Source organism: Pongo pygmaeus, chromosome 1 (genome assembly GCF_028885625.2).
Source record: "Pongo pygmaeus isolate AG05252 chromosome 1, NHGRI_mPonPyg2-v2.0_pri, whole genome shotgun sequence".
In the NCBI taxonomy this organism is placed as follows: domain Eukaryota; kingdom Metazoa; phylum Chordata; class Mammalia; order Primates; family Hominidae; genus Pongo; species Pongo pygmaeus.
In genome coordinates, this window is record NC_072373.2 from 423,886 (window position 1) to 443,319 (window position 19,434).

Below are 19,434 nucleotides of genomic sequence, written 5' to 3' on the forward strand. Positions count from 1 at the left end.
GAGGATTTGGTTGAGACAATAACCATTTCTACTATATTTAGATTTCAAGAGGCTTGAATGAGAAATCTCCTATAAAGCATTATAGCATAAATAATAAAATAAATAGGAGGAAATAGTTCTGGTGATTCTACTGCACAATAAGGTGACTATAATTTATTTCAAAACAGCTAGAAGAGAGGATTTGCTTCTGCAAGCTTCTGCACAGGAAAGGATACAATCAATAAAGAGACAGTGCACAGAATGGGATAAAATGTTTATACACTACCTCTCTGACAAGGGATTAATAAAAATAAAGAGCTCAAAAAACTCTATAGGAAAAAATCCTAATAATCTGATCAAAAGATGGGCAAAAGATTTGAATAGACATTTCTTAGAAGAGGACATACAAATAGCAAACAGGCATGTGAAAAGATACTCGCCACCAATGATCATCAGAGAAATGCAAATCAAAACTACAGTGAGATGTCATCTCACCCCAGTTAAAATGGCTTACATCCAAAAGACAGGTATTAACAAATGCTGATAAGGATGTGGGGAAAAGGGAACCCTTGTACACTGTTTGTGGGGATGTAAATCAGTACAACCACTATGGAGAACAGTTTGGAGTTTCCTCAAAAAGCTAGAAATTGAGCTATCATATGATCCAGCAATCTCACTGCTGGGTATACACCCCAAAGAAAGGAAATGAGGGCTGGGCGCAGTGGTTCACGCCTGTAATCCCAGCACTTTGGGAGGCCAAGGTGGGTAGATCACAAGAGCAGGAGTTTGAGACCAGGCTCAAACTATGTGCTTTATTATACTTGTTAATATAAAAAGGGATTAAAAACCATTTATAAGGTGCTTGTCTTTCTTAGAAGCCCTGTTGCCTCTTTCATTAAGTGATAAGTCAATTTGCTCCCTAAAATTCCCTTAAAATAGTCCTTGACCTCAAGAACCCTGAGTAGTCACTCAGGAACATTCACACCTGCTCTGGTGGCATTGGTGTCATTTGAGCCTTACCAGGTATAGCTGGTCCTGAGTCCACCTCCATAAATTTCAGGTCTAGAAGCTGAAGAAAGCTAGCACATTTTCCCTATCCTGGGCCATTGGCTTCTCCGACATCAGGGTCATAAGACTGAGGGTGAAAGTACTTGCTTATCTAGGATTGTATTTAAGTAAAATACATTAATCCATAGCAAATTTTCTTGCAGTTTTAGATGTTCATCTTATGATAGAAAAACAGTGATAGCTTAATAACAAAGGTTTTATTATGCAATGAAACATTTACATTCATTTAGAATTATAAACAATATTTAATGATGTTTTAAATGTACTTTCAAGAACAGGAAAAAACACATATTAAGCATTCAAATAAAATTTTATATAAAATAGTTGCAAATAGATAGGTCTAAGCAAAGAATTCTTTCTCCTGTGTTGCAGCACTTTGAGTAACTTTTTCCTTGTATAAAATTAAAGCAGGACAGTTTTTAAGAAAGACATTTAAAGCAATATCCATCTATTACATCGATAACTACAAAAGCATAGTTAAATAAAAATGAGAAAAAATAATTTTACAAATTATTTGGCAGCATATCAAAGAATCGTATTTACAGAATTTTATGTTTTATTCTATTTTCCCAATTGTTTCCAGAGAGATTGCAAAGTAAAAGTGAGATTTGGGATGTAAAGTCCAGTTCCTAATGGAGAGGGCAGCCATACACACAGCTGCAATGGGCTAATGACAGTTCATACATCAAGACTCTTATCATGAACCAACTAAGGATATTAGTGTTTCCACGAATCCTCTTCCCATCCCATCAAGTGAAAAATCAGGAATAGCCAATGTACATTTCACGAGCCCAGGCACCTGAGGATGGCAAAGAGCCCATGTTCCATCGGACTTACGCTCAGGTGCTCTGACAAAATAATGACCATGGCAATGATGATAATCACTAGCAGTGACCAAGAACTCAGAGACAGGAAAGAGCTCCATTTCTATCAACACATTGAATATTAACACAAATGCAGAAACTGAGGCACTCAGAGCCAGGAAAGAGCTCCATTTCTATCAACACATTGAATATTAACACAAATGCAGAAACTGAGGCAACGAGAGCCAGGAAAGAGCTCCGTTTCTATTAACACATTGAATATTAACACAAATGTAGAAACTGAGGCACTAGGAGGTTACCTGAGTGGCCCAAGGCCATAAATGCTGAACCCAGGGTAGAGACCCTGCTTCTCTTTGCTCTTACACGCAGAACAACAATCAAAATGACAACCAAGTCCCTGCTCAAAGCAGAAAATACTTAAGGGAAAAAAGAGAAACAAAATCACCATCAGTTCTTGAACATGCCCATAATAGAATTTTGTCATTTATCTTTGTTGTTGTTGTAAATTATCCTAATGATACGTACTGTTTTAAGGAATATACTAAAAAATATACAGCTTTGTTTTATAATAATGTTGTCTTGTCAATTAGCCACTAGGTGGCAGAGTCATGAAGCCAAGATGGTTTCATGGTAACACACACTGGATATCTAGATTAAATCTAAAAATAATCGCTTGGAGATTTTTATTATTTGTAAATGTCTCCCCCTGTGGAGGCAGATCAGCAAGTTAAGGGATTAAGGGTGAGGAACATAAATGCCTCAGGTCCAATTGCAAATGTCTATAAGTGAGTTTACACCTGAACTACAAACTAGGGAATTGAGAAACCTGGTGAGAGAGCTGTGCCCAGAAAACCCACAGAAGAATTCTCAGTAACCAGCTGACAAAGGCAGAACATCCCTTCCCTCTAGGAGTAACAGCTAGAGACTCAGAAGAGCTCTGTTCCAAGAAACCGCTCTTCCATCTTGACTCTTCATGAACGCTTGCCCACGCAGGAGACTGGCACAGAAAGGTTAGATAACATGCCCAAGACCACGCAGCTCATAATAAAAAGGCCAAGACTCAAATGGCTTAACTCAAAGCACATGGTCCTAAAACCACTCAATTGCCTATAAATTTGGGGATGAGGAGGAATGGGGAAAAATATAACATAAAAAATTCCTTCAAATGCTAACAACCACAGCATGTTAGTGCAATCTAGTGGAATGCAGAGAAGATTCACCAAGTATACCTTTGGGCTCAGGGCAGGGACATCTTTCCACTCAATGGGATCCCAACCATCACCAGATGAGCCATCACAAAACCCAGATTGGAGACAGGATGCGTTAAGGGTAGAGTTGACTTTAACTTCTAAACTCAAATGATTAACATGTTGAAGGAATGGGATGCCATCTTATGATGCCAAATAATACCACATTATACAAGAAGCTCCACATAGTTCAGGATACTAATTGCACTGACTTTAATTGCCTTAAAGACCAATTTATTGAATCAAACAGATTATGAATAGCCATCATATGTTGCAAATAGGCACAGGAAATTATAAATTAATATAGCTGGTTTTTCTCACATAAATACTAACCATGTAGTAGTAAGGATGATAGTTGCTGCCATCATCATTCTTGACGTTGTTACCATAACTAATTGCACTGAAAGCATCGAATGAATAGTATTTGCTAAGAACCATGTTGAGTACATGTCATGGATTATCTGGCAAACATGCTTATGCTAAATTCATAAATTCCATACTGAGGGGAGTTTTAAGGTTACCCTGTAATCCCAATATCTCTTCCTGATTCATTAATTCGCCTGCTCTCCAAGATGACTCCTTTTCGTATGTTTTTATGAAGATGTCCCTCCTCTTCATTCAGAGAAGTTCTCCCTGATTTTAATTGAACTGAGAAACCATCAGAAGAGAGCTTACTGGTTTACCTCCAGCTACAGTCAATGAACTCACCATGTTCATACAAAAGGTCACTTTCTCTATTTCTACAGTGGTTTCTATGTTCTGCCATTCTCAAAGGCCATAATTCTGGAAGTTTTCTTCATTTCCCATTCACTACCATTTTTTCTTTTTGTGCTTAATGATTTTGATCATTTGATTTGGTATGCTAGTCTGTTTCTTTGATGCCTTGTGATCTTTTATTTAAATTTGTGAATTAGAAAAAAAACATAACCATCCCTCCTAACTTTTAGTATTTGATTTCATGCAGAGAAAGAGCTTCCCTAATTAGCCCAGTGTAGAGCCTCAGTGTTCTCTGAAACAGTTTCTTGGGATGTGTCTTCCCTGGTTCTTAATAATTAACGTGATGAGGGGATGGGACGTAATTTTATGTTGCCAAATAGCACATTATACAAGAAGCTCCACACACCCAAGGATGCTGTGTGTGTGTGCTTTTTGTTTGCAATCCCTTTATATACATGGCTGCTTTTAAGCTTCTTAATTTTCCTGAGTCTTACTTCTGATTTCTCTCAGAAGCCTTGGATTTCTATTGTATCCCCTGTTACTGTCATCTTTTGCTCCTAGGCACCCCTGGAGAGGAGTCCCCTTGCAGCTCTACTGTGCTGTGACACCCATCACAGGATTTAAGTGCTTCCAACCTGGTATCCAAATTATGCTATTGTTCTCAGCGGTTTTCAAAATCAGATGGGACAGAAATCAGTCCCTTTGGCAGGCTCCCACAGAGCCAGGATGTTACAAGCAAGTTCCAGTTCCTCCCTCTATCCTGACATAGCAACCAGGTACTGGGCACGCCCCTCCGACTGCAGACCCTGCTTCAGGGAGGAGGCGGAAAGGGCCCACATGGGGCCAGGACCTACCAGTTTGAGTGTGGCCTTTAATTCGTTTAAATTTCACCCCATTGCTGCAGCTTTTTTATTTCCACAGTTCTCACAGGATATTTTAGCCCATATGTCATTGTTTCTTTGGTGCTGTCATGAAGGAACAAGGGCGTGGAGCTTCCTGGCCTGCCGTTTTATACACATAACACTTCTCTTGAATTTTTGAAGAGATTGGAATGGGACAACTAGATAGATTAAGGGGAGATTTGGGGTGTTGGGTGGAATGACTCAGTATTTTGGTTCGGTCAGTAGAAAAGTCTAGTACACTGTTGGTGGGAATGTAAATTAGTACAGCCATTATGAAAAACAGCATGAAGGTTACTAATAAATTAAAAGTAGGACTAGTTTTTCTTGAGATGGGGTCTTGCTAGATTGCCCAGGCTAGTGTGTAGCAGCTACTCACTGGCATGATCCTACCACAGTATAGCCTTGAACTGCTGGCCTTAAGCAAACTCCTGCCTCAGCCTCCCTAGTAGCTGGGACGACAGGCACAGGCCACCTCACCCTGCAGGACTATCTTTGGATTTAACAATCCCACTTCTGCTTGCATATCTAAAGAAAATAAAATCAGAAAGCTAAAGAGTTGTCTGTCCTCCCGTGTTCATTGCAGCATCATTAACAATAGCCAAGATATGGAATCAACCTTAGTGTGTATCAGTGTATGAATGGAAAGAAAATATGAGATAAATAAGTTGTGTGTGTGTGTGTGTGTGTGTGTATTCATTCAATGGAGTATCATTCAGCTTGAAAAATGAAGAAAACGCTGGCATTTGTGATAACATGGAGGGACCAGTATAATGTTATACTGAATGGAATAAGTTAGGCACAGAAAGACAAATACTACATGATCTCAGTTTTATGTGGAATCTAAAAATGTCAAACTTCTACAAGAGCAGAGAGTAGAATGGTCTTTGCCAGGAGCCAGAGCAGGTGCATGGGAAGATGCCGGTCAAAACTGTGAAGCAGATTACTGTGCACTAATATCAATACCTAGGAAAGGAACTCTGTGCATTGTTTACCAGTCCTAGGAGAGGACCCTACAGGCCTCCCTGATTTGTGCTAAGGTTCTGTGTCTGGCTGGAGGCTTTGCACAAACCCAGCTGCCAGAGTATGAGTCTGGTGAGACAAAACAGTCATAAAACAAATCAGGCAAAGCAGCTTCATTACTCACAGATAGGCAGCAAGAATCAGCAGGAGCCCAGACTCCGGGGCAAAGCAGTCACCAAGGCTCAGGAAAGCTGCCCAGGTAGATGGAATCTCATCTGCACATTCCCCTGCTGTGCAAAATGAGACAGGGGCTTCGATGGGGGAGGAGGAGAGGTTGGGGTAGGAGCTTTATGCCGAATAGGTTAGCAAAGCATACATATGTAACAGGTCCTGACACGTGTGTATTGAATATGCAACCCATGTTCACTTTGGAGTGGAGACTTAACATTTGAATGTGTTGCAGTTAGGTCCCGTAGGTCAAAAGGTCTTTTTGTGACAGGAAGGCAGGCAAGTGCACAGCCTCTGTAAACTAGCCAGAACCAGTCCATGGACAGTGGTCTTCTTATCAGAAGATACCTACTGAAATCAGTCTCTTGTCCAGTGAAAGCCGTAGTTATGGCTGGTGGAAGAAGGAGTCGGTTAGTCAGTATGGAGTGGTGAGCTACAATTGTTTTACAATGGCTTCTCTCCAGGGCAGTACTTGTTTAGCTGTTAGAGAAGAAGGGAAACCCAGTGGCAGAGCATAGTTTATTCTTTAAGTGTCGGGTGTGTGACTTAACCCTTGCCTGGCATGGCCTTAGGTCTTGTTTATAACTTGGTATTTTGTTGCCATAAAGAGTTGATGAGGTGGGGCGCGGTGGCGCATGCCTGTAATCCCAGCACTTTGGGAGGCCAAGGCAGGTGGATCACATGAGGCCAGAAGTTTGAGACCAGCCTGGCCAATATGGTGGAAAACCTATCTCTACTAAACATATAAAAATTAGCCTGGTGTGGTGGCACGTGTCTGTAGTCCCAGCTACTCTGGAGGGTGAGGTATGAGAATTGCTTAAACCTGGGAGGTAGAGATTGCAGTGAGCCAAGATTGCACCACTGCACTCCAGCCAGGGCAATAGAGCGAGATGCCATCACAAAAAAAAAAAGGCTACGAATCTTATATTATCTGTATATTGGCTTTAATGCCAGTCATTGTTGTGTATAAACTGCAAAAGGGAGGAGTGTCTGACCTCCTGTCAGTCATATCTAGGAACTCAGTTTTTAATTTTTTTTCTGGGGTCCCCTTGACCAAGCAGGCTGTCTGTTCAGTTGGTAGGGGGCCTAGGATTTTATTTTTAGCTTACATTGCCCATGAGAAATGAAAAGTTATGTTCATATAAAAACCTATGCCTGAATGTTTGTACTAGCTATGTTTATAATGACCAAAAATTGGAAACAGCTGGTGAATGAATTAGTGACAATCCGTAGAATGGAAAACTCTTCAGCAATAAAAAGGAACGCTTTATATATAAATCAAAATGCTACTACATATTTTATGACTCAATTTAGCTACCTTTTTGTGAAAGGTAGACTGCAGGGAGAGGTAACAGGTAAGTGTCTGCCAGAGGCTGACGTGAAGGGAGAGATTGAGCAGAACAGAATTTGGGGGATTATACATTGTTCTGAATCCACACAGTGATCATCATTTCACGACTCCATGCATTTGTCACGACTCCATGCATTTGTCACAACTCAAATAAATGTACACAAAAAGCATAAATTTCATTATATAAACATTTTTAATTCCTACTCCAGGAAGCAAGACAGCAGAGGAGGAGGAGATTCCAGCTTCAGTTTTCCCCCAAAAGAACAATTGCACAATTATCCACAAATGAAAATAGCCCTGGAAAAGCTCAGGAGTCCACGTAAGAAGCTACAGCAATACAGTGGAGGAAAATGAGTGAGGCAAACCGCACAAGAGGCGGCGGCACAGTTTCGCTTTGCATCGACCCCAGGCCCCAGGCAGGACTCCTAAGTACAGAGAGAATCCCCAAAATCTCAAGTTTCCCTCGCAAGGAAAAGGAGAGTAGGAGTAACAACCATTCCCCTCGCCTGGCCTCCTGCGCACTGCCCAAAACTTCAGTTTTACCCCACCCAGATTACAAAGGAGACCAGAATAGCCGAAACAGCTGGGAACAAAGAACAGGGATGGGGGCTATCCCTGTCAGCCACACCGCAGGAGCCCCCTCAGTCCCCGCTGGTTTTCTCTGCACAGGACTCCCACAGTCTTCTCCACCGGGAACTTTAACAGCCTTTCCAGGCACCACACACACCCTCAGCACTCACGGCTGAGGATTCCTCTGGGTTTAGCCATTGCAGACAGAAGCTGCTTGATATCCAGCAGCTTTTGTCTCCAAGGAAACCATAGACAGCATAGCCACAGCAGGATTCCTAGAAATCTCCCCACTGAGGGCCCCATAGTTTTCCCGCACAATCTCCAGGGGCTTCAGCCATGCCCCCCAAACACTCCCTCCTTAGGACCACTTCAGCTGCAGCTGCCACCAGCACCCCAGCCCAGGGACCCAGCACAGTGCTATGAATGTGCCTACAAATGACCTGGGCCCTTTCTGCCAGCCCTTGTCCCACTGCTGAGTGCTCTCCCTTCGCCACCCCCTGGGCCCTTGTCCCCACTGCTGAGTGCTCTCCCTTGGCCACCCCCTGGCCCCTGTCCCCTGTCCCCACTGCTGCGTGCTCTCCCTTGGCTACCCCCTGGAGCCTGGCTTATGTGGGCTTCCAGACCCAGCCCCCTCAGCTGAATATGCACATCAGCTGGCTCCAACTTCCATCACCCAGCACCCACTGCCGTGCTTGCCCCTGCAGCCATGAATGCACGCTGCAACTCCAGGCCAAGCGACTGTGAGCGTGCATACAGCCACCTGAGTTCCACAACTGGCCCCACCAGCGTGTATGTTGCCTACAGTCCCTGCAGCTACACACACGCTTGCTGTCAGTTTCATCGCAGAAACATTTGCACACCCAACTATGACCACCCCGCCCCCCGTGCCTGTCCCTAGCACGATGCTTGCACCTGCAGCTGCCCTCACAACCACATGCATACATGCTGCCAGCTTTGGCACCACAGTTGTGCACACACACACTATAGCCCCGTTGCAGTCCCTCATCTGGCACCAGCAGCCTCACCCATGTGGGTGTCATTGTCCCTGATTTTTATATCCCTGTGCTTGCACAAACCAACTCCACCCCCATGCATATACTTTTACTTTGCTCCAGCTCTTGCCCTTGGCCCTGGCCTTCGCCACCGTGTGCTTGCTCATAGTTAACCCCTGCTGCAGTGCATATTCCTGCAGCCAGCCCCTGCACCCAAGCTTGTGCACCTCGCCAGCCCCAGCCTCAGCCACCGCCTGTCCCAGCTCCCTGTCCCTGGACCTAGAGGCACTGTGTGAGGACCTCAGTCGACTGGGGACCTCCTACAGCTCTTGCCACTTTGATTTAATCACTTCTCAATGAACACTTCTATGAAAACATTAACATTGTGTACCACAATATATACAAATATATCCAATCCTTATTTGCCAATTATACCTAAATTTCAAAAAAAAGTGAGTAAATCCATTTAAAAAAACACATGTTTAAATTTTTATGTAAAAATAAATATGAAATAAAACAGTCATATTTTAGAAAATCTGATCAGTGAATTATAAAAACTCAATTTTAAATAGAAGTGAAACTATAACTTCAAATTTTATACATTAAAAAAATCCAGAATAAAATTGGGCATTTTCTATTAACTTACCAATTTTCTAAATTTAAAGCTTTGTAAAAATTGAGTACACCAAATATCACTAAGGAAATGTAAAATTTCATTATCTTCCAAACTAGCCTCCAGGCCAGAGTGAGTCAAACTGTTGTTACCTGTCAAACATTTTAGGAAAAGATGATTACCTAAATGATTTTAGAGGATTAAAAAAATGCTTGTATGAGTGTGAAATAACATTTAAAATAAAATGAATGACAAAAAGTACCCTTTGATACCCTCTTTATGTAATAAATGTAATTATTCTAAAAATAATGCTGACAAGAATCTGGAATCTGATAGCATATGACAGTAACATTTTAACCTAGGTATATTCCAGAAATATAGTTTAATATGAAAACGTCAATTTGTATTTATTCCACATAGGACAGTGGAAACACTGTCGATCCTCTGATGAAACTGCCCGAGACCAATTCCTGTTTTTGACCATTTTAGCTGGGAGGACTCAGGCATGTTCCTGACTCCTAATTAGTTCATTATCTATGAAATCTGGATGAAATCAATAAAACCAACATTGTAGTCTCATTGTGAGGATTGAGTTGATATAAATATGGATATAGATGATAAAATCTTTAGACCAGTGTCTTACATAAAGCCAACACTAAGAACTTACTGGCTTTTATTATTGTAATAGTTATAACATGTTAAAAAAGAAAGTGACAATCTCAGTAGATGCATTGATGGAAATTGTGTTTATTTCCTTACAGATTTCTGAAAATAAGTGAAAGAGAAATGTCCTTAAAATATTTGGCAAAATCTAAAACATATGTTCCTGTTCTAATAACCCTTCTGCTTGTTTTTTTGTTGACTAGCTAAATCAGGTACTAAAACTGTGTGTTGTATGTGTGTGTGTGTGTGTCCTCTTCCAAAAAATTCATAGTAACAGCAGTGCAAGGCTACAGGTTCAAGATGAGGTATTTAAACCAGTTTGAACATGTTTGGAACGGGAAGGAATAGATCACCACAACAAGCTGCAGTTACACAACCTGAAATATTTTATGAATGTACTTTTATACTTTTACACTTTTACTTTTTGAAGAAACATTTGCATTTCTATCTACATATAGTAATGCAAATATTGTCTTTCTCCCATTCAGTTTCTTTTTTCAGGATTTTTCATCATTTCATCAAGTTTTTTCATCTTTTTTTGTCATAAAGTATTTATGCTTTTTTGTTTTTTTGTTGCAGATCTTCTGCAGTAAAGACCAGGATGTTCTAGTTTTGTGGAAAATATATCTTCACAAAGTCTCCAAATGGCCATTTTAATCCCCTTATTCCTAAGACTATATATGATGGGATTGAGGAAGGGAGGCAAAACTGTGTATGTCAGAGCAATCACCAAACCCTGAATGGACAGAGTTTTTGCAGTTGGTCCTAAGGCAGCAAAGAGCCTTGTGGTAAGAAAGAGCATGATGACAATGAGCTGGGGGGAGCAGGTGGAGAAGGCTTTTGCTCGACTCTGTTCTGAAGGGATTCTGAGCACCGTTGAGAAGATTTGGAAATAGGAGATCATCATGAGAATAAAGCATCCCAGAACCAAGCATGAGCTCAGGGCCAGGGTCAAAAACTCTATAAAGAAAACCTCACAGGAAACCAGGGCCAACACGTGAGGGATGTCACAGAAGAACTGGTGGATCACATTGGATCTGCAAACGTGCTCCCGAAACATGTTGCCAGTGTGGACGGCTGCGTAGGAAAAGCAGCTTAGCCAGGTGGTGACTGCCATCTGATAGCACCTTCCTGATGTCATCACAGCTCTGTATTGGAGGGGGTGGCAAATGGCAACATAGCGGTCATAAGTCATGACAGTGAGGAAGGCCAGCTCAGCAGATGCAAAGGCAAAGAAAAAATAGACTTGAGCCACACAGCCAAGATAGGAGATGGAGCTTCTGCGAGTCAGGGAGTTATGGATGGATTTAGGCACAGGGACTGAGATGTAGCACAGATCCAAAACGGAGAGGTTCTTCAGGAAGAAGTACATGGGTGTGTGAAGATGCTGATCCAGAGTGATGACCGCAATGATGAGCAGGTTCCCCACCAGCACTGCCAGATAAATCAGCAGAAACAGCCCAGCGTGTAGCACCTGCAGCTCCCAGATATCAGAAAACTCCATCAGCAGGAATTCTGTCACTTTTGTGAGATTGTCCATTTGGCAGGGAAATCTGTGATCTGATTGTTGAGAAAAAATATACAATAGTTTTAAATGAGACAAAAAGTGAACACAGTATGGTAGGAGTAATGTCCTCCTAAATTAAATTCAATCCACTAGACACCTTCCACACTGCTTAAACAAAATGGTGGGAGATTTGTAACATGAAAAGATCATAAAAAATATATGCCTAAGACTATGAGTTGAGTAACCAATTTCTAAAAGCTTTTGATTAGTACTGTTTTTCTATTATACAGAACTTCTCAATCTTGAAATTAAGATTTTTCTCATCAAATAATCTAGGGTGCTTATTAAATATGCAGAATTTCAAGTCTCAAGGCAAATATACTAAATAAAAATTTGTGGGATAAAACCAATAATTTGCTTTTCATACAAGTCTCTGGGTGATTTTTTAGTACAAAAGTTTGTAGTTTTAACTGTGGTTATACATCCTGGGCAGAGTCAACTCTCTTTAGTTATTTGCTGAATAAATTGGGTGGTAAGCCACTTTAAAATGAGGATTTACTGTTTAAGACGTGGAACGAGTATGGAATATGATTTTAAAACCATTGTTAATAGCTCTGGTTTGGAGAGAGGGAAATTTATTTTGTGTCAATGTGCAAGACATGACAATAGTTATACTAACAATGCCATTACCCGTGTGTTGCACCTTCTCTGTGCCAGATGCTATTATCTCTACAGGACACACCTGGGCTCAATTAATATTCATAACTGCAATAAATTAAAATATGCTGTTATTATTCTTATTCTGAAGATAAAACGGAGGCATAACAAGATCAAATAAGTTGCCCAATGCACTGAAAGAGACAGCACCTGAGCCAGCATTTAAATCAAGGCAGTTCATTTCCAGGATGTGTTGCTGACCTCTGCATTCTAAGTTTTTTTCATAGAAAATAACTTTGACTAACATAAGTTCACAAAAATAACTTTTTTCTCTATATTATCATATTTTGTTTTTCACTGGTATTATCTATATGTTTAAAATAAGCTTTTCTGCATCAAAGTCATGTGTGTTAGATCCTGTTCACATGACTAAAATATTCTCACTCAAAACAACTTATTTTTTTCAAACTAGAGCCAATTTATTTTTTTATTTTTTTTGAAAAGTCAATATTTTATATTTATAAAAAGGCTTTCACTATATTTCCTCTTTCCAGAATTGTATTTTCATCTGAAAAGCAATTAAACAGAAATTTGTATCAAATTTGAATGACAAAACAATGAATCTTTCCCATAGGCTTACTGTATTCTCATGAAAATTTTTTGATAATACTATATCTAATCCTACATCTCACTAAATCTGATTCTTCATTTAACAGAGATGTAAACATATCAACATAACTGTTCTTTAATATGCAAATATGCACATACAGGCTTTCAATCAATCTGTGTTGACATTTTATGGCCTGGTATTAATATGATCCCCCTGTATCATTTAGGTAGCTATCCAACAGTATGTGCCACTTAGCCATCCAAAAGCATGGCTCTCCTTCAGTACCTAGTTCAACTCCCATACCTCTTGGGGGCTACAAGTTCTTCGGCATGCAGCAACTCTGTCAACTTCTTGAGAGACAAAGCCAAGACTCAAAAGGGATCCTCCGATTCTAATTCCACTGCTCTTTTTGTGGTATTACAGGTTCATTTTAAGCCTGTACAGCCCAACACTGGGGTTATGTTGAATCCTATGCTTTTCTGTATGCCATAGGAGTGGCACCAGCTATAAAAGATGCTATGTTCTCTGTGAAGCATAGCTTAAGCCAAAACCTTATGTTGACAGAATTTTTAAAAATTGTGGAGCAGGGGTGAAGAGAAATGGTACAATAACCCAGGAATTTAAAAGCAAGCAAAAACCAAAGGCTACGAGCCTTCAAAACAGAGCTCCAATACATTTCTCCCCTAATGACATCTTCCCAGAACCGCTCCACCCCCAGTGAGATCTCAGTGCTCCCATTCCCAAGCACCCTGCCCACACTACAAGTAGTCTGCCTTGTTATTTGCGGATATGTCTGTCTCTCCATCTGGACAGGAAGCCCCTGAAAGCCAGCAGGCTCAAACACGTCTAGAGGCTAAAAGGCTTCAACACTAAAAATTCTCCCTCGATTAAAAAAAAAATACAAATTTGAAGAAGGAATAAATGAATTAGGCATAACTGGGAACACAGGAGGTCTCTCTTCACTCCAACAGCAGCCTCCAGATACATCTACCGCTTATCTTTCCTCTTGCAAAAAGTTAATTTTAGAAGGTGCCTAGCAGTAGGCCAGGTAATCTTCAGAAAGTAAAAATATAATAGTTCCTGTCCCAGACATGCTTAACAATCTAGCTGGGGGGATAAGACATACAGAAAAAAAAAAAAAAAAGAAAGAAACGACCATAGAACAAAAAGTTAGAAGTGGCAGAAATATAAATAGATTTAGATTATTTCTTGGGAAGCATGTTTCTATTTCTGGAAAGAAGAAAGCAACCTTTTGACAGAAGCACTATCTATTATTACTGTCTCCTTGCACTAAGTCCCCACCAGCGGGCCACCGATGGAAGGAAGAGAGCACACTGATTTTTAAAGTCTCTTCAGTATCTTCTGGAAACTAATTTTGTTTCACTCCAAGAAGCTGTGGTATCAAAGAGGTGGGTACGTCTCGTTACAAATAATTCGTGGCAGCTCCTCTTTCAAAACATCTGTCACTGCAACTGGATGTGCCTGAGTCTAGTCTTGCTTAAACTCTCACAAGAACTCAAGGCTCAAGTTCCTGAATGGCTTACAGAATATTCCCTGTGTGGACATCCTCCAACCTCATACTCAACCTATTCAAACCAAATTGCATGGTAAAAAATGGTACAGAGCTGAAATATTCATTTTCATTAGTCACAACATACAATCTCTTCTCCATCTACGGTCCCAAAACAAGTCAGTGGCATTTACCCATTTCTTTGAACAGCCAGATTTGTTTGAATTGTTGGTAACACCTCGAGTTATTGGTGTAACTCCTTGGCAGCAGCACCATGAACAAATTCCTCTTCTTAACTATTACCCTATCTTGAAAATACCTCAATAAAATTTGAAGTTCTGCCCAATGTAGAGCCAATTTTAAACAAGTGATTTTAAAATCAGGTTACTGATCATCTAAGGTTTAGTTGCCTTATTTCGTTAATGATAAACCCTATTAAGCACATAAATGCTATCCCTTGCTACCAGGCAAATGTGAAATGTTATTTATAAGACAGGTAGAACCTATGTTTTATGACAAATTTTAAAGGTAATGTGAAATGTTATTTTTTAGGTTCTACCTGTCCTATATGTTTAATGAAAAAATTTGAAGATAATCTTTTGTCCAAATGCTATAAACGATACAGTCACTTTGAAGCATTTCATTGTATCATTAAAACAAGTAATTGAAAAGAATTGCACTCTTGGCCAGGCGCGGTGGCTAACTCCTGTAATCCCAGCATTTTGGGAGGTTGAGCCAGGTGGATCACCTGAGGTGAGGAGTTCGAGACCAGCCTGACCAACATGCTGAAATCCCGTCTCTACTAAAAATACAAAATAGCTGAGCGTGGTGGCACATGCCTGTAATCCCAGCTACTTGGGAGGTTGAAGCAGGAGAATCGCTTGAACCTGGGAGGTGGAGGTGGCAGTGAGCTGAGATCGTGCCACTGCACTCCTGCCTGGGCAACAAAGGCGTAACTCCATCTCAAAAAGAAAAGAAAAAAAAAAAGAATTGTACTCTCACACAAAGTCAAGTGACGAGCAATACATATTTGCAATGAAAATGACAAAGGAGCACTATCCCTGATAAACGACAAACTATAAAAACACATTAGCATAAAAAACAAAGTATATGAACAAGGGCTCAGAAAACTGAAAAGCTAATGACCTAATAACAATTCAAAATACGTTCAACTTTACTAGTTATGGAAATGCAAATTAAAACTTTAACATGATGCTATTTTGTGTCCATTGCTTTAGAAAACATATGTCTGGCAAGTAAAGGCTTGAGAAACATGTGAAGGGATGAAGCTCTTTGCTGCTTAGTTTGCTGTGTAAGCAGTCTACCTACTTTGGAGGGTCAACTGGAAATTTTTAACACAACTGAAGATGCACAAGTTTGATGCAGCAATGCTCCTTCTCACAAAAGTACACTTGAGTTTTAAAAAATGACGTATGTGAGGATGTTTGCTCCATGTTTAAACCCTTAATTACCATCACTAGGAAAATGGATAATATACCCTACTTTATCCCAGAATGGAACCCTCTCTAGAAGTTAAACTGAATGGGATACTCTACCTATATCAATATTGAACATTTCAACATAGTTTTGAAAAAAACCCACAAACTATTACACAAGATACGTTCCCTATGATATGCATTTAAACATTCAAATTGTGCAGTGCATTATTTATAAACACACATATATATACACACACACACACACAAGCTTGTATGAAACAGTTACTGGAATGAATACAAATACCAATAAATGGGGGAGGGGAGGGAAAAAAATAAGGTGAAAAAAATTGAAAAGTAATTATATCTGTAATATTTTAATAGTTAAAATCATTAAAGCAAATAAAAATATGAATAAATGATAAGCCTAAGTACTCATTCTTAAAAATCATTTGTTATACTCTTTCTAGATTTTGGATATTTCATATCTTTAATATTTTTATACATTAATGTCAAAGAAGCAACTGAAATACTTTTGTGTTATAAATTGCTTTTATATTTTATATTTTTAAATTGCTTGTAAAATTCAGTGAAAAAAACTCCCTTTTTTCCACTGTTTTCTTTGACATTATGGATTCAATACCTCACATATTAAAGTAATAATCTTAAAAAATATGATTAAACATTAATAAAGTAATGGGGACTCAGGTGATTACATTCTACATATTTTGACATCCATTATAATACTATTTAACAATGCAGAGTAACTTAAAACTAGGTTTTTGTTCTGACTTTTTAATAGAATTCAATGAAACAAATATTAAAATGGTTAATTGGTTTGTATTTAAAATGTCTCAACTAAACAACCAAGAATTGCAGCTGTCCTGTAGAACAAGGCAAAGGGTTACCCACCCTTCCAGCAGAATCAGCAGTGTACAGGAGTATACTATCTCCCGGGTTAGCTTGCCATCGGTAGATGTAAAATTCTACAAAACCGCCACATGGCCAATTCTTCATAATGAATTATCTAGAGAACGAGAAAATAATAATGCTCTTTCCTTGATTCTAACACTCACATTTCTGCACTGCTAAAGGAAAAGCATCATATAATTTATATATAGTTTGTGTATATATATGCACATATATATACACACATATATACACATATACATGTAGTTGTAAATATAGTTTTTGTGTATATATGTATATGTCTATATAGATACATATACGCATATACATATGTATATATACACATGTATATATGTGTGTACATATATGTGTATGTATATATACATATGTATATATGTATATATAGTTGTGTATAGTGTATAGTTACTGTTTATTGAAGATATTAAATCAATATTTTCCTTGAAAATTGTCTACAATTTGAAATTGAGGACAAATTTATAGGGATGCAAACAAACATGTATTATCATTATGATATATAAGCGTATATACACCTATTCAAAATATTAGGCAAATTGACGTGCATTTATTAACAAAAACTTAGTAGTTAGCACATTGGTTAAAAAGACAATATACTTTCATATACGTATGTGTGTCATTGATAGATATAAGTTGCAGATTTTGAATATATTATTTTTAACTGTAAAGCATATTGAATTAAATATGTATAAAGGTTTCCTGCTTCCAAGTCTATTTTAAATTTACACATGTGGTATGATGAGTAATAAGATTAAAAGAGACCTGAATTCTTGTCATGTCCTGACACAGCTAATATGTTTTAAGTTGGGAAACCTACAAATACATTTTAATTTCAATTTACTGAAATGTAAAACTACACTCAACAAGATGGCCTCTGCTGCCCCACCTCTGAGAGCATTTGTATCTAATCTATATGAAGCCTTTTTACTTCAGTGTAGTTTTCTCTGAGTGGCCCGATGCTGAAGAGCTGCCCTTTATCCCACTTATTTCAAGGAAAAGAGCAACATTGAGGAACAAAACCAATACACACTGCACCATGAGCTGCTTCCACTCTAGTCTCAAGCTAAAAATAGATCTCTCCAAAACTAATTCAAATGATAAAAATTCAAGCAAACTGAATGCACTATTTTGTTTGCTTGTTTCATTGGAAAAAATATGAAACATAATTACTAAGAGAACAATTAAATCACTTTAAGCAAACATGTCTTGTTTTTTTCTCATAAAAAATTTGAAATGATTGCTTACATAAATCTCATGTAGACAAATTCAATTTCCTTATTGGGTAAATATCTGAGAAATACTAGACCAGCAATACCTTGATTAAATAACATGTAGCTTCTCAATATGTATTTCACTGTCTGGACCAATGATGATAAAGAGTTCTGAAATTTTCCCCTGTGTCTCACCAGAAGTGACCCAATTTAACATGCAAACTCAGTGATGGAGAAAACCTGATGTATAACATATCAAGGAGACAATTTTCTCTGTTAATTTCCAATAGAGACTGGGCTGCCACAGTCTGGAGGAGATTGGCCTCCAGAAGGAAGCCTGGGGGACACTGGTCTCAGGAGGATGCTGCCTCCTCTGGGTTAAATTGTACATTACCTGCTGAAACAGAAAGCAGAATATGGAGTAGGTGCCAACTGAACTCAGAGTCCATGAGGAAGTGATGAGCATGAGAAATAGAGATTTTCATTGAGTGAGGAGAGTAAACAGTGAAAAAAGTACTTATATTTTCACATTTCATTTAAGTAAACTCAGAAAATAAATTGTTTTACTTCATCACTATGCCTAGTCAGTATGCCACATGAGAGCAGTTAAGTGCATATACTCAGTTTACTTTGCAGTTACAGCAGCCTGTTTCTGTATTGCACATAGACTCTCAGAAAATTATTGGCTTAATGGAGACAATCATCATGCTTCTCATCTTCTTCCAAATCTATTTGTTCCACAACCAGTCATAGACCAAGAGGATGAATGAGTAATGGATCTCACTAAATATGATCACATTTCAAAATGAAAAATGAATAGAAAAATCTGTCAAATTTAGGATATATATTTTATCATTTCATTTTTCAAATGAGGAAAGTGAGTCTTAATATAAAAACTTAAGACAAATTACACTTAGCAGACTTTATTTGATCAAAGAATGATTCATTATTGGATCGTACTACGGATCAGAAGAAATTCAGAGAGCTCTGCCCAGCAGCGTGAACAAACTTTTATGGGCCAGACATAGAAGCAAAGCAGAAAAATCACCTGCTTGCCTACAGCTAGACATCCATCTTGTTTGAACATGGTGTTATTTAATTTTGGCAATAGTATAAGGCAGTAGAAAAATATTGCACATATGTACATACATCCAGATATAGACAGACATGTAACAGAAACATTACAAATTTTTAGCCATGTGCTAGGTACAGTAATACAAATCTCACTAATTTATTAAAGAATATCTGGATCTAAATTGTTTTTGGCTAATACCACTTAAATGGCTAAAGCTTCTTACTAATATTTGTGGAAAAGATCATTAATGTTTTTTTATTTGCTCAGTTTCCAAATATCTATTTTTCTTTCTTCTACTTCTGATGAGTTATCTACCCTAAACTTGCATTTTAAATAGATACCTATTAGACTCTAGAGATAGTGTAGAAA

General features: G+C 38.7%; 1 protein-coding gene across 4 annotated transcripts in view; it reads right to left on the reverse strand.

Moving 5' to 3' along the window:
• Window positions 1–10,291: 10,291 nt before the first annotated feature.
• Window positions 10,292–19,434, reverse strand: part of LOC129033027 (olfactory receptor 14I1-like) — a 76,376-nt gene continuing 67,233 nt past the window's right edge. For 3 of the 4 annotated variants that reach the window (XM_054480959.1, XM_054480948.1, XM_054480937.1), the window contains one exon: window positions 10,521–11,674. In XM_054480959.1, the coding sequence (XP_054336934.1) occupies window positions 10,656–11,654 (999 nt within the window). In that variant the 5' untranslated portion in view covers window positions 11,655–11,674 and the 3' untranslated portion in view covers window positions 10,521–10,655. Of the gene's footprint in view, window positions 11,675–16,746; window positions 16,853–19,434 lie in introns of those variants that run through there. The other variant, XM_054480967.1, reaches the window with a different exon arrangement.